Consider the following 13,242-nt stretch of genomic DNA (forward strand, 5'->3'; position numbering starts at 1 on the left):
CTTCCAGTTATTCCGTATTATCCACCTCTTTACGCAGACGTAGGGGGCACGGGAACTTTACAGCACGTGTACAATTATGAAACGTGTGGCACTACTGACTCAAGAAAGAGTGATCTGAAATTTGTCCGACCTTGTAGTCAGAGCATCATTAGTTTGGACGCCGGTGGAACACAGACACTCACGCACATTCAGGAGCATAAACAGATATCCAGAGATACAGAAAATCAGGTGAGGTGTGTGTAGTGAGATTGTTTAATTTATTTGCCTAATTCATTTTTTTTTTTTACTGCATTTTAATATATTATCTTATTTGTTTATATGTTAAAATCTACACAATTAAAACATCGCCTATGGGAGTGTGGAGTTTTATGCATTTTCCTTTAACTTTCCACAAGAGACTTTGTCTTTATTTAAAAGTGATTTTAATTGTTTCATCTTGTTTTGAAAAGAAACAGTGTGTTTTTCTGCACCGTAGGTTATTCACAACGATGTGCTTAAAAGTTGATGTTGCCGCTTGCACCATGCTCCAGTACCACCGTTTTCATAGACCGCTCTAATAAAGCACCTGTGACAAGCATTTTGCAGTTCTTGTATTGAACCCTAAGCGTCGCTGTTGGTTGATAAGGTAGATCTGTCGGATTTTATGCATCATACACGCCTTCCGTGCCACTTTCGTATGAAAGGGCTGTGCATTTAGTACAAAGCCGTGCGCACCGCAAAAACTGGACGATGCTTTTAACAGACCGTGTTCTTGCTCTGGTTCATTTTTAATATTCACTTTAATATTATAGATTTTTAAAATCTTTTCTGCGCTGCCGAGTGGATATTTTATATATCTTTGTTGAGAGATTAATCGAAGCGCCGCCATCAACATGAGAAAGAAGGATTGTAATTCTGCATGGCCGCCGTGTGCTCTTCTGTTCTTTGTACACTTTCTCTGTGGCGCGTACGGACAGGTCCGTTACTCCGTGCCAGAGGAGATGACACCTGGTTCTTTCGTCGGAGACATAGTTAAAGACTTAGGTCTTGAGCTTAAAAGGCTGACAACGGGGAAAGCGCGAATATTTACAGCAGGTGGCCGCGAACATGTTGCGCTGGACCGGGAGAAAGGGCACATCATTATTAAGGAGAGAATCGACAGGGAGCTTTTGTGCGCTGGTGCAGTATCCGCGTGCAGTCTGAGCTTTGAAGTCATCTTGGAAAATCCCATCGAGCTCTATCGCATCACCATAGAAATACTGGATGTTAATGACAACAGTCCTGCGTTTCCAAGAGGTGAAATTACATTGGAAATAAGCGAGTCTGCTTCCACCGGAGCGCGTTTTACTGTGGATAACGCAGTTGATCCTGATGTCGGCATTAACAGTATTCAGAGTTATTCAGTTCATCCTACTGATCATTTTACATTAAAGACACAAAGTCGATCTGGCAGCAGTAAAAACGTAGAGCTTGTTTTGCAAACACCTTTAGACAGAGAGAAACAAGAACATTTATATTTGACTTTAACTGCTACAGATGGAGGCAACCACAAACGCTCTGGCACGGTAAAAATAAATGTTATTATTTTAGATAACAATGACAATGCTCCCATTTTCTTAAAGGACACATACAGAATATCTATCCCTGAAAACATTGCAAAGGGGTCGTTGCTGGTTACTGTTAATGCAACCGATGCGGACACTGTCTCAAATGCACAAATTGGATATTATTTCGAGCACACCACACCCAAAATCCGAGACCTGTTTTCTGTCGATCCATCCAGCGGTGAAATAAGATTGATTGGTGAGCTTGATTTTGAGGAGTCTGCTATATACGAGTTTAAAATTCAAGCTAAAGATCAGGGGGGTTTATCAGATTCCTCTGAGGTGATTGTGGAGGTTACAGACGTAAATGATAACGCACCAAAAATTACGCTTATGTCTTTTTCTAACAATATACCTGAAAATGCACCTCTTGGAAGCGTAGTGGCCATGATAAATATACAAGACAGCGATTCTGAAGAAAATGGAAAGATTACCTGTATTATTGATAGGGACCTTCCGTTTAAAATCGAATCATCTTTGACTAATTATTACAGTATCGTCACGGACTCCGAGCTAGACAGAGAGGACATATCTGAGTATAATATTACAATCACAGCCAAAGATAACGGCAGTCCTTCATTGTTTAGCAAAAAGATTTTGAGCGTAAAGATCACTGATGTAAACGATCACTCTCCGCAGTTTGAGCAGGATTCGTATAATGCATATGTGATGGAGAATAATTCGCCATCTCTATCTTTGTTCAGTATTAAAGCGCACGACGCAGATTTGGGAGCGAACGCACGCGTATCATACTTCATTTCAGATAATGATTTGAACGGCACGCCGATTTCGTCATTAGTTTCTATCAACTCTGACATTGGGACTGTTTATGCAACAAAATCGTTTGATTATGAACAATTAAAATCTTTTACAATCACAGTGAAAGCGCAGGATGGAGGCTCCCCTCCTCTCAGCAGCAACGTGAGCGTGAAAATAAGGATTCAGGACCAGAATGACAACGCGCCTCAGGTTCTGTATCCGGTCCAGTCAGGCGCTTCTGTGGTGGCTGAAATAGTGCCTCGTTCTGCAGATGTGGGTTATCTGGTGACTAAAGTGGTGGCTGTTGATGTGGACTCTGGACAGAATGCCTGGCTCTCATATAAACTGCAGAAAGCCACAGACAGGGCGCTGTTTGAAGTGGGCTTACAGAATGGAGAAATAAGAACTGTTCGCCAAGTGACAGATAAAGATGCTGTGAAACAAAGACTCACTGTTGTAGTGGAGGACAACGGGCAGCCCTCTCGATCAGCTACAGTCAATGTTAACGTGGCGGTGGCGGACAGCTTCCCTGAAGTGCTCTCGGAGTTCACTGACTTTACGCACGACAAGGACTACAACGAAAACCTTACTTTCTATCTGGTCTTGGCCTTGGCTGTAGTTTCGTTTCTCTTTATCGTGTCTATCATCGCCATACTGTCAGTCAAATGCTACAGATGGAGACGCGAGCGGATGTTTTACAAATCTGGAGCGAATCTTCCGGTTATTCCGTATTATCCGCCTCTTTACGCAGACGTAGGGGGCACAGGAACTTTACAGCACGTGTACAATTATGAGGTGTGTGGCACTACTGACTCAAGAAAGAGTGATCTGAAGTTTTTGCGGCCCTCTAGTCAAAGTGTTTTAAACTTTGACTTGAGTGGCACAAGAACTGTGCCAAAGCAAAACAGGAATACAGAAGATGTTAGTGCAGAGGTGAGATTTCTTTATGTGACTGCTACAGTATTGCTTACAGTTTCCCCAAGTATTTATACAGAATCTTTTTTTTTCCTTTCGAAAGTTGCCTTTCTTCATTATGTGTGCTTAGTGTGTTTGACACTAACATCAGCTGCTGTTTTTGTGATGTTTAGTGGATGTATGAAGTTGGTTTTCCTCAAGTTCACACAGGTGAGCAAGCAAAGGAACCACAGGAATAGAGAATCACATAAACTGTGAACATGATCCACTAATGCTTCACAAACGCAAAGTGTTTTTAACAGTAAATCCATTGATTTAAAGTGTGATTGTGCCATTTTTATTTTTAAATAATGATATCTGTCATTTAGTGTATTGACATTCACACATTTTTGTGGAGCTGAAGTATCTAAATACTTTGTAACTACTGTATGTTCATAGAACAAATCAGTGGCATATTCACATATTTAGAATGTGTCGGCTGTTGTCAGGAGGAGAAAACAGGAAATGCGCTCTGATCTCACAGACTACAGAGTCGTGGGGGAGGGGTTGTGTGCTGAGAGGCGAATCGAGGCTAATGCAGCAAAATCCAAATCGAATCTTTGTTTTTATCAGATAATGAATAACTTGCCACGCAACTGAATGCCAGCTCTGATATTTTGCATTCTCAAATATATCAGATTTTGTTTCATGCAGGACATTCTGATGGTCCAAAGGGCAGTACAGCAGAGGAGAGAGAGATGGAGGAGGAGGAGGAGGACTAGTGTTGCAGAAAGAACAGGGACACTGCATACTATTTTTTCACTCACTGACCCATTTTCTGCTTCACACACATATAATTGCCCTGATCATAGCGGCACTAAAATATATACTGATACACAGACCGTGTAAATTATTTTCAGGAGAAAAGGCAAATATGCGATGGTAAACAAGCTGAAGCAGGGATGGGGAGAGATGCGCTCTGCATCTCTATATAAAACCACTGCAGTGCGATGCGGGCATCCATTTTGAGACAGAACAACTATAAGAACATCTATAAAGCTGCACAGCCCTGTGACTACAGGCAATGCAGACACACAGTTTAGAATATGAAGAACATGACAAATTAACAACATACAGACCATTGTGACAGCCTCGTAAGAGCTCATACAAAAGATTCAATTTTATTTTACATGAAAAAAAAAGAACTTGTTTAACATATAACTATCACAAATGAGTTATATAAACAAGTGCAGAAATACACTTTGAGACTTCGAAATGCCCATGCTTTTCTACAGTAAACAGACATGCACATAATGAATTCGCTGTACGGAAGTATATTTGTTTCTTGGGAGTCATTTCAGGTTGACTTCAACTTTATAGCTTGTATATTTTGGTTTATTTTCCAGTGTACCCAACTGGCTTCTCTTTAATGGACTCATTATCAGTTGTGGAGCCTCTATTCTTGGAGGCACATTAAAGAAAAGACATGTGGTAGTCAGATGTGCTGCTTGCTTATGGAAACTGCTATGGAAAGTTGCTACTTAACCTTTTTAGTCACATTTTCTTGTCATTTTTCTTTAAATATATTTAGTGTCTCTTTTTTTTTTTTTGTGTCTACTGGAATTAAATGCAAAGTTAATCATGCACAGACACTTTTTCTGTTGTTTGTGTGTGGCGGGCACATCTGCATTGCTTCGGTTGTGACCGTGTGAAGCGTTTGCCTTTGGGTGTCCCACATCTGGCCTTCATTTCTCTAATCTTCAGTTCCTGGACTTATTAGTGCATTTTCTTTAATGTACATCATAAATCCACATGCTTTTGAGCTTTGGGAGCTGTTTGCTCACAAATCACTGAAATGGGCTTCTTGCTTCAAAGCATTCTTAATTGGCATATCGCCATTGTGTAAAAGCCAATATGAAAGGTCAAGGACACTGTTTCATATTTAAAACGGTCAAGATCAACTTTGTATCCTATATTTCGCTTTACTTTTACCTGACTGGTTGTACAGTGTTATTGATTGTAATGCTTCCTTTGAGACGAAATGGTATTCTTAAAGTATAGCATAAAGCTATCAAAGCCAGGTGTTTAAAATCTTAAAATGTCTTTTTTTATGTCTTTTTTGCTAGAAAAACAGTTTGTTTCCTGTCTCTTGAGCATCTTTAAATGAATTCTTATATTTTCTGTCCTATTCTGCTTCTCACTTTGATGATCTCTCCTTAAGAAATCTGTCTCTCGGGAGCTTTATGAACAGGTGTGGCTCTCAGAACCGATTAATACAGGATGATTGTTGATTCCCAGAGGAATGCTGTTATTTGAAGCACACATGCTCTTGTATACTTGTGACAGATCATACAGAGTCATGCTGGTTTGGGACTGATGCCATGTGCATCAGTCTGTGTGAGTTTGTGTGTATGGTTTTGTGTGATTTTGCAGCGTGTGCGTGTGTCCTCATCCTGCAGCACACTGATCCTCTGAAAGGATTAAACAGGGTTTATCAAGGCCAGTGAGACAGTAGGACACACACACACACACACACACATACAGTGACCTGTGTCTACAGACAGTAAATTAAAGCCACATGGCCGCATAGCCATTTATACTAGTTGTTTTTGTTCTGCTATATCTGAATGTGGGTCATATCTTTTGATGTTTGACTTTTTTTCTGTTGAATTCAGATAAAACTATTTAACATACACCTAAATGTAATCTTATGTCTTAATATATAATTTGTGTACTTTTAGCAAGCGAATCATCCCTATACAAGAGAAGCTCTCTTTCCTTCGTCTTTTTCTCTCCTCCTGTCTTTTATCTCTCCCCTCCCCCTCTCCGCCTGCATCTCCCTGCAGTCTTTGTCTGATATAATGCACAACTGGTCAGTCAGTGTGCAAAAAAATAAAAAACACCCCAAAAACGCTCATATTTTTCACCACAAGCTCTTAAATTTTGGCCTTGGTCACACTGATTATATTTATAGCTTTGTTTGGTACGATATATGAGAGCTTATGTTTGTGCCTAAATGAGAGATGATGGTCTCTTCCGATGTTGTTTTTGTGGAGGATAAACATGCTTTGTTGTGTGTTTATAAATGTTTATAAATGCTCCTCTCATGGTGTTTTTCCCCCTTCCTCTTCTAGCCCATTTTCCATCCCTTGGTGGGATGGTGTTGCCACGGCAACAGGCTGACTCATGGGTAGGGCTGTACCATTATTCTTGAGTCCACAGGGGGGCAGTGAAAGGTTCAGAGCTGGATGTGATGTTGTGAGGTGCTGCTCAAGGCCTTTGACACCCCTGTTATAGATGGAGGCATGTAGTGGCCAGAGATTCAGGTTTAATGTGATGGGGGAAGTGTGTGTTTTTATATAGAGCATGATTGTATCAGTGAGAATCCTGTTCTTATTAATTTGTGTATTTTCTTCATGGCTCTTTGAATAATTCTTCTACAATAATATGTTGTTTCCATTTTATGAACAGAACGCATACTTAAAACATTAAGAGTTTGTAAATAGTACTTTTGACAATATTATATATATATATATATATATATATATATATATATATATATATATATATATATATATATATATATATATATATATATATATATATATATATATATATATATATATATATATGGATTACTTTGTTTGTTTCATTTTGCACATAATTTATATATTTTGAGGGTTGGCACAATAAGAAAATCTTCTTACACTGTTCACATCTTCATGTCTAGTAATATGTTTTACAAAATAAATCCCTTGAGATCATTTCTGAACACTTTGAGCACTTTTGCCATTAATTTATTTCTGCAATGCCATCTGCAGTTATGAAGGATGAGATGTGTGTGTGTGTGTGTGTGTGTGTCTGTGTCTGTGAGATAGAGAGAGAGAAAAAGAGAGAGAGAGAGAGCAATATGATGGAGCTTTGAATTATTAATGTCTGAAGCTGCTGTTCATCAGAGGTATTTCTCTGCAAGTACTTTCTTTTCTTTTTTTTCTTTCATTGCGATCTCTGTCTGACTAACAAACAACTGATCATGTATTTCTGTTCTTGCTAAAGTGTCTGGAGACCTGAAAGGTCGCAGACTGAAGGGTTTGGTAAGTATGAGGATCCTGCACATATCTGCTGTTGCATCACTCTCATGAAATCTTTTTTCTTTTTCATGTTCATGTTGCTGCTGATGCTGTGGTATCTTCTCCTCCTGCTGTGTCTGATCCATACCTGCGTCTGCAAATAAAGGTAAGAAAACACTGAAGTACACACAAACACACTGTTGCGTTTCCTTTATTTAAAAGAAGTCTAATCATACACACATTTTATTATTCCACTTCTAAAGGTAAAAACGTAGATCTGTTTTCTATATCCACTCAGATATGTTGCATTGTATTTTGTATTCTTTAATATATGCTGATAGTCAAAAGTTTGGATACACTTTTTAAAATATTTGTTTCTTATAATCTTACAAACGTTATTTCCTAAAGACTTTCACTTAAAAGCTTGCAATTAGTTTTGTAGACAAATATTAATGGTCTATGTATTGTCTTTACAAAATAGTTTTGTTTGTTTGCTTGTTTGAGTGGATACTTAAGGAAATGTATTGTTCAAAGGTTTAGAAAATACCAATAATAAGGAATGTGTGCCCAAACATTTGACTGGCAGTAAACATGATATTCACAATAGTTATATAGGCTACACTCCCTGGTCAGTTTCATTGCACCTCAAACCCTATAAACCTTATAGTATGTCACATTTTGTTTCATATTTTCTCATTATATTCCCTTATATTCATTTGTACCATTTTTTTCTGAGTGCGGTTTGTCTGGTGTTTTTGAATACTGTACTGTTGTGTTTTAAAATAGACCAGACTACATCTGAAATTGATTAAAATTTAGAAAATGTATGGTATCTTTAAGATTTTCAGCATCATTGTAGTTTGACTGGTGCTGTTGCATGTGATAGAGTATGTTATGTAGTTAGTCTGTGATGCTAAAAGACTGTATTGTTGTTTGGATCGAGCTTAATTTCATTGTATGAAGAGGTTTCTGACTGGTTTACTGGGAGCTGATTGGATTACAGATGGAGCCTGTGTGTGGGTGTGTGTGTTGGGTTGGCTGCGTGCAGCAGCAGGCGTTTAGCTGAGTGTCGCTGTCCGCCGCTGTAGTGCTGAAACGAGCGCCTTTTCAGCGTCTCTGTTAGCAACATTTGAGATCCGCCGTCTTTCAGCCCTCCAGTTTGCTTTTTTACAGTAGTTTTATGTTTTTATGAGTGTTTATCGTTTTTAATAAGTTAATATTTAAAAAGTTTGTACTGTTTTTGTGTCCTTTATACATAAGCCTGTATATACGGTTGTGCTGTACTGTGTTTTCCGCTCATCCCTCCCCTCCTGCTATTGAAGGCGTGCGCGCAGAGCTGCAGTTCATGAAACTCACCACAGTGCGGCAGTAAAGATAACACACATTTTTAACATATAATTTAACATATAATTTAATTTAGAGGTCTACAAATGTGTCATCTGTGCGCAAATAAAGATTTATTCACACCAGGGGGCATCAGTGATATACACCATTATATTTATAAAAACTACAAAATACCAAAATAATAATAATGATTATTGACAAATACTAGGATTGTTACCATGCAGTATATTTATACAGTTTTTGTATCTTATCTTTTTTGTAATAGCAAAAATCAAATTAAAAATGTGTTACAGGTGTGATCTGCATCATTCTAAAATAGACGTATACAGTGCAAAACGTATAAACTACTACACAGTTTCTGTATCTTTAATACATATAAATATATTGTTGTCATTATAAAGAAATTAAAATAAATATACATATAATTGTATATAATTTTAAATACTACACAATAGCAACATTTTTGTTTGTTTTTTTACAAGATAATGTTATCCATTTAAATATAGAGGAACTGTATAAAAGTATGGTGTATAAAAATATTGCATGTTTATTTATATACATTATCTCTGTATATCATTATTTATTTATTCATTGCTATCTTTGATTACATATAATAACAAAATATTTTTTACAACCACCACCTTTTTTTCATAATATTTGATTGGTTTAAACCAGGGGTCCCCAAACACGTTCCTGGAGCCTCCCCAACACTGCACATTTTGCATGTCTCCTTTGTCTGACACACCCATTTCAGGTCTTGGAGTTGCTACTAATGAGCTGATGAGTTGAATCAGGTGTGATTGATAAAGGAGACATGCATAATGTGCAGTGTTGGGGAGGCTTCAGCAATGAGTTTGGAAACACCTGGTTTAAACTCTGAATCAGCAGAACTGCACAGACCAACACATTCATCCAGCCTCCTTCCACCATTGGTCAGAGGAAGAGAGATAGATATGCATTACATCTGTAGACAGGAAGCAGCAGTGAAAAAAATATTTTGGAGAAAGAGATCTGAATATTTGTCAGTGTAGTTGTTGTGCCCGTGTCTTATGAAATATAGACAGATTTGTTACTTTATCAGAAGATTCACTAGATTCACTCTCATAAGGCCCAGCAGCACCACAGACTTGGTGCAGTATAGATGTATTTTGGTCCTTTTGAGATTTATCAGCGGGTGAGATATAGTATGGGTACCCATATCATTAAGCTTAATGTATTTGATCAACTGGAATTATATCATTTTTGGCAGATACGTAATTCTTCTGTAGTAAAGTCTTAAAGCCTGAGAACATATTTAAAATTGTGGGAATTGCTTTCTTTTAAGCCTAGAAATATGTATTTTTAAACCTAATAATCTGCCGTGAAATAAAAGCAATATTTAGAACATTTTGGGCACTATTCAAATAACAAAGAGGGAAAACTGCGCCGTCTAGTGGCGTGTCATTGTAATTCTCTTTTTACTTGTAGAATATTGTTTAGTATAATACTGAATATAGAACATTGTATGTATTAAATGGCTCTCGTATCTTGTCTCGTTAGTATTTTATCATTTTAAAATATGTAATTGCACATTTATTACCTTGTAATGCAACATTGCCAGAGACGTCAGTAGAAGTTTTCAATGGTTTTGTGGTCTGTGGCCGTGTTCACAAATTGGCAGCGTTCCTTTGAGTCTCTAATGTTCTTTATCTCATCTCGTAAATATTTTAAACCACATGGGATCACTGGCATGTGTGCTGGAAACAGGTCGACCTGAGCTATGAAAGTTTCTCCAAGCGCTAGGAGAAGTGTGTGAGTGTCTCTCGCGCTCTGTGTGTGTGATCCGTGTATGTGTGATCTGTGTATGTGCGTGTGCGTGCACTAGGACGGACCTCTTTTTGACTCAGTCTCCGCCCTGTTGCGCAGCGGAGGCGCAGCTAACTCCGGGAGTTTTGGAGAAGAGCTAGATGGAGGACTGTTTTTTCCTCTCTTGTGATTTCCCGAAAGGTTTACAGCCGTCATGAATTGTGTTAAACTTCTTCCTTCACTCCGCGCGAATCGGATTGCGTTACGCGCGACATCGTAGCGCCACTTTAATTGGAATATGGATTCTATAAAACGAAAAAGTTGAAACTTTCCCCCTCCCCGGATCGCACATAATGGAGAGGAGACGCTCGTGGCCCGTGTTCTGCCTCGCGCTCTTCCTCATGCACCTCTCAATCGCGTCCGGTGAGCTCCGTTATTCGATACCAGAGGAACAGAAACCGGGGTCTGTCGTTGGGAATATAGCGAGAGATTTGGGTCTCAGCGCGATGAGGATTACTGAAAGAAACCTAGAAGTCGTGTCGGGATCTAACGCGCAATATTTCGAGGTAAATCCTAACGGCGTCTTAGTTATTAGAGAGACTATAGATAGGGAGCGCATTTGCGCTTTAAGTTCGACTTGCTCTTTGCACCTTCAAATTCTCCTCCAGAACCCTTTAGAAATTCACAGAGCTCTTGTTCAAATTGATGATGTAAACGACAACGCGCCTCAATTTCCAAACGTGAATTCATCACTAGAGATATCCGAGGCGGCCGCTCCGGGAACGCGGTTCCGTCTGGAGAGCGCACGCGATCCCGATGTGGGCATTAACTCCCTACGCACGTACAGCCTCTCCAGCAGCGACTATTTTGTTTTAAACGTGGAGACTAAAAGCGACGGCAGTAAGTTTCCAGAGCTCGTCCTGGAAAAGGCTCTGGACCGGGAGGCGCAGGCCGGGTTTCGCCTCTCGCTCACGGCCGTGGACGGAGGACAGCCGGAGAAATCCGGGACCACCCTACTGCTTATTAAGATTCTGGACGTGAATGACAACGCGCCGGTGTTTGACGAGCCGGTGAAAAGGGTTAGTCTTTTGGAAAACTCTCCTTCAGCAAAGCTTGTGACTAAACTGAATGCCACTGATGTGGACTCTGGGATAAACGGGAAAATATCTTACTTATTCAGTAAATATACACCAGAGAGAATACTTAAACTGTTCAGTGTTGATCCTCAATTGGGGGAAATCCGTGTTGTGGGGGATGTGGATTATGAGGAAGGGAATGTGTATGACATCACAGTTCAAGCCAGGGACGGAGGCTCTCCCGCCATGGAGGGCTCATGCAACATTAAAGTGGAAATAATCGATGTGAACGATAACACTCCGGAGGTGACATTAAACTCCCTAACCAGCCCCATCCGGGAGGATGCTGAAACCGGCACTGTTATTGCGTTAATCAGTGCAAAAGACTTAGATTCTGGGGATAACGGAAAAGTCACACTTAGAGTATCCCCAGGGCTTCCGTTTAAACTAAAGTCAGCCTTTGGAGAACACTACACACTTGTGACCGACGGACGTCTAGACAGAGAAGTCATTGATGAGTTCACTGTTATTGTCACTGCGACGGACTCCGGCTCGCCTCCGCTATCCTCTCAGAAGACTTTTGCGGTCCGTTTATCAGATGTTAATGATAATGCTCCAGTGTTCTCACAGAACTTCTACTCGGTAGATGTAGCTGAAAATAACGCTCCAGGTACTCCAATAGCAACCGTTTCGGCATCAGACCCAGATGTCGGAGACAACGCCCGATTGTCATACTCCATCCTACCGACCACCATCCACGGCAGCCCCATTTCCTCATATGTCTACATCAACCCCGAGAACGGGAACATCTTCACCATGCGCTCTTTGGATTACGAGCAAATTAATGCGTTCAAGATCGAAGTGCAGGTTCGCGATGCTGGAACACCGCCGCAGATGTCTAACATCACCGTTCATGTTTTTGTGGTCGACCAGAACGACAACCCACCCGTCATCCTTTACCCAACCCACTCTGAAGACGCAGGGCTCCAGCTGACCCTACCGCACGGTGCCCCCGTCGGCCATCGCGTTAACAAGATTGTCGCTGTTGACCCCGACAGCGGCCACAATGCTTGGCTCTTCTACAGCATCGATCCAGGAGACGATTCATCGCTGTTTCATATCGAACCGCACACGGGTGAACTGCATACTGCACAGAAACTCATGGACGATGAACAGGGTGGTACAACCCACCCAGCTTATAGCTTCATAGTGGTTGTGCGAGACAACGGCCAGCCAGCTTTGTCCACTAGCGTTTCGGTTACGGTTACCGTTGAAGAAAAAAGTGCGGACAAATCCACAGACTTCCGTATAACGCCACACAAGGGGACGGGAATGACGGACGTCACTCTTTATCTCATCATCTCATTGGGCTGTGTGACGTTGGTGTCACTTTTGACCATGACGGTGCTCTTGGTACGGTGCATCAGGCACAAGGGCAGTTCAGCGTGCTGCTACTCCAGAACGGGCTTCCGTTCCAGACACTCCTATCAGCAGAGAGCCCATAAGGACCTTCACCTCCAGCTTAATACTGATGGACCCATTAGATATATGGAGGTGGTTGGAGGGCCTCAGGAACCTCACACAAGGACCTACAGGCCCTGCTACTCAACGCTCTCCAGCAGGAGTGACTTTGTGTTTGTCAAGACTCCCATGTTGAGTCATAACAACACACTAAACATGACTTTGACTAGGAAGCACTTAATGAACTCAGCCAATGAGGTGAGAGCATAC

At 40.5% G+C, this 13,242-nt stretch overlaps 1 protein-coding gene across 6 annotated transcripts in view; it reads left to right on the plus strand.

Annotated features, from left to right (window-relative positions):
* LOC306883678 (protocadherin gamma-A11-like) overlaps positions 1–13,242 on the plus strand; it is a gene marked incomplete at its 5' end in the record, with an annotated part of 142,632 nt that overhangs the window by 113,047 nt on the left and 16,343 nt on the right. The window contains one exon of one of the 6 annotated variants that reach the window (XM_079439069.1): positions 657–3,275. The exons of 4 other annotated variants lie outside the window; for them this stretch is intronic. In XM_079439069.1, coding sequence (XP_079295195.1) covers positions 873–3,275 — 2,403 coding nt within the window. Of the gene's footprint in view, positions 1–656; positions 3,276–10,562; positions 13,231–13,242 lie in introns of those variants that run through there. One more of the 6 variants, XM_079439070.1, reaches the window with a different exon arrangement.

The sequence above is a fragment of the Barbus barbus genome (genome assembly GCF_936440315.1).
Source record: "Barbus barbus genome assembly, chromosome: 17".
In the NCBI taxonomy this organism is placed as follows: domain Eukaryota; kingdom Metazoa; phylum Chordata; class Actinopteri; order Cypriniformes; family Cyprinidae; genus Barbus; species Barbus barbus.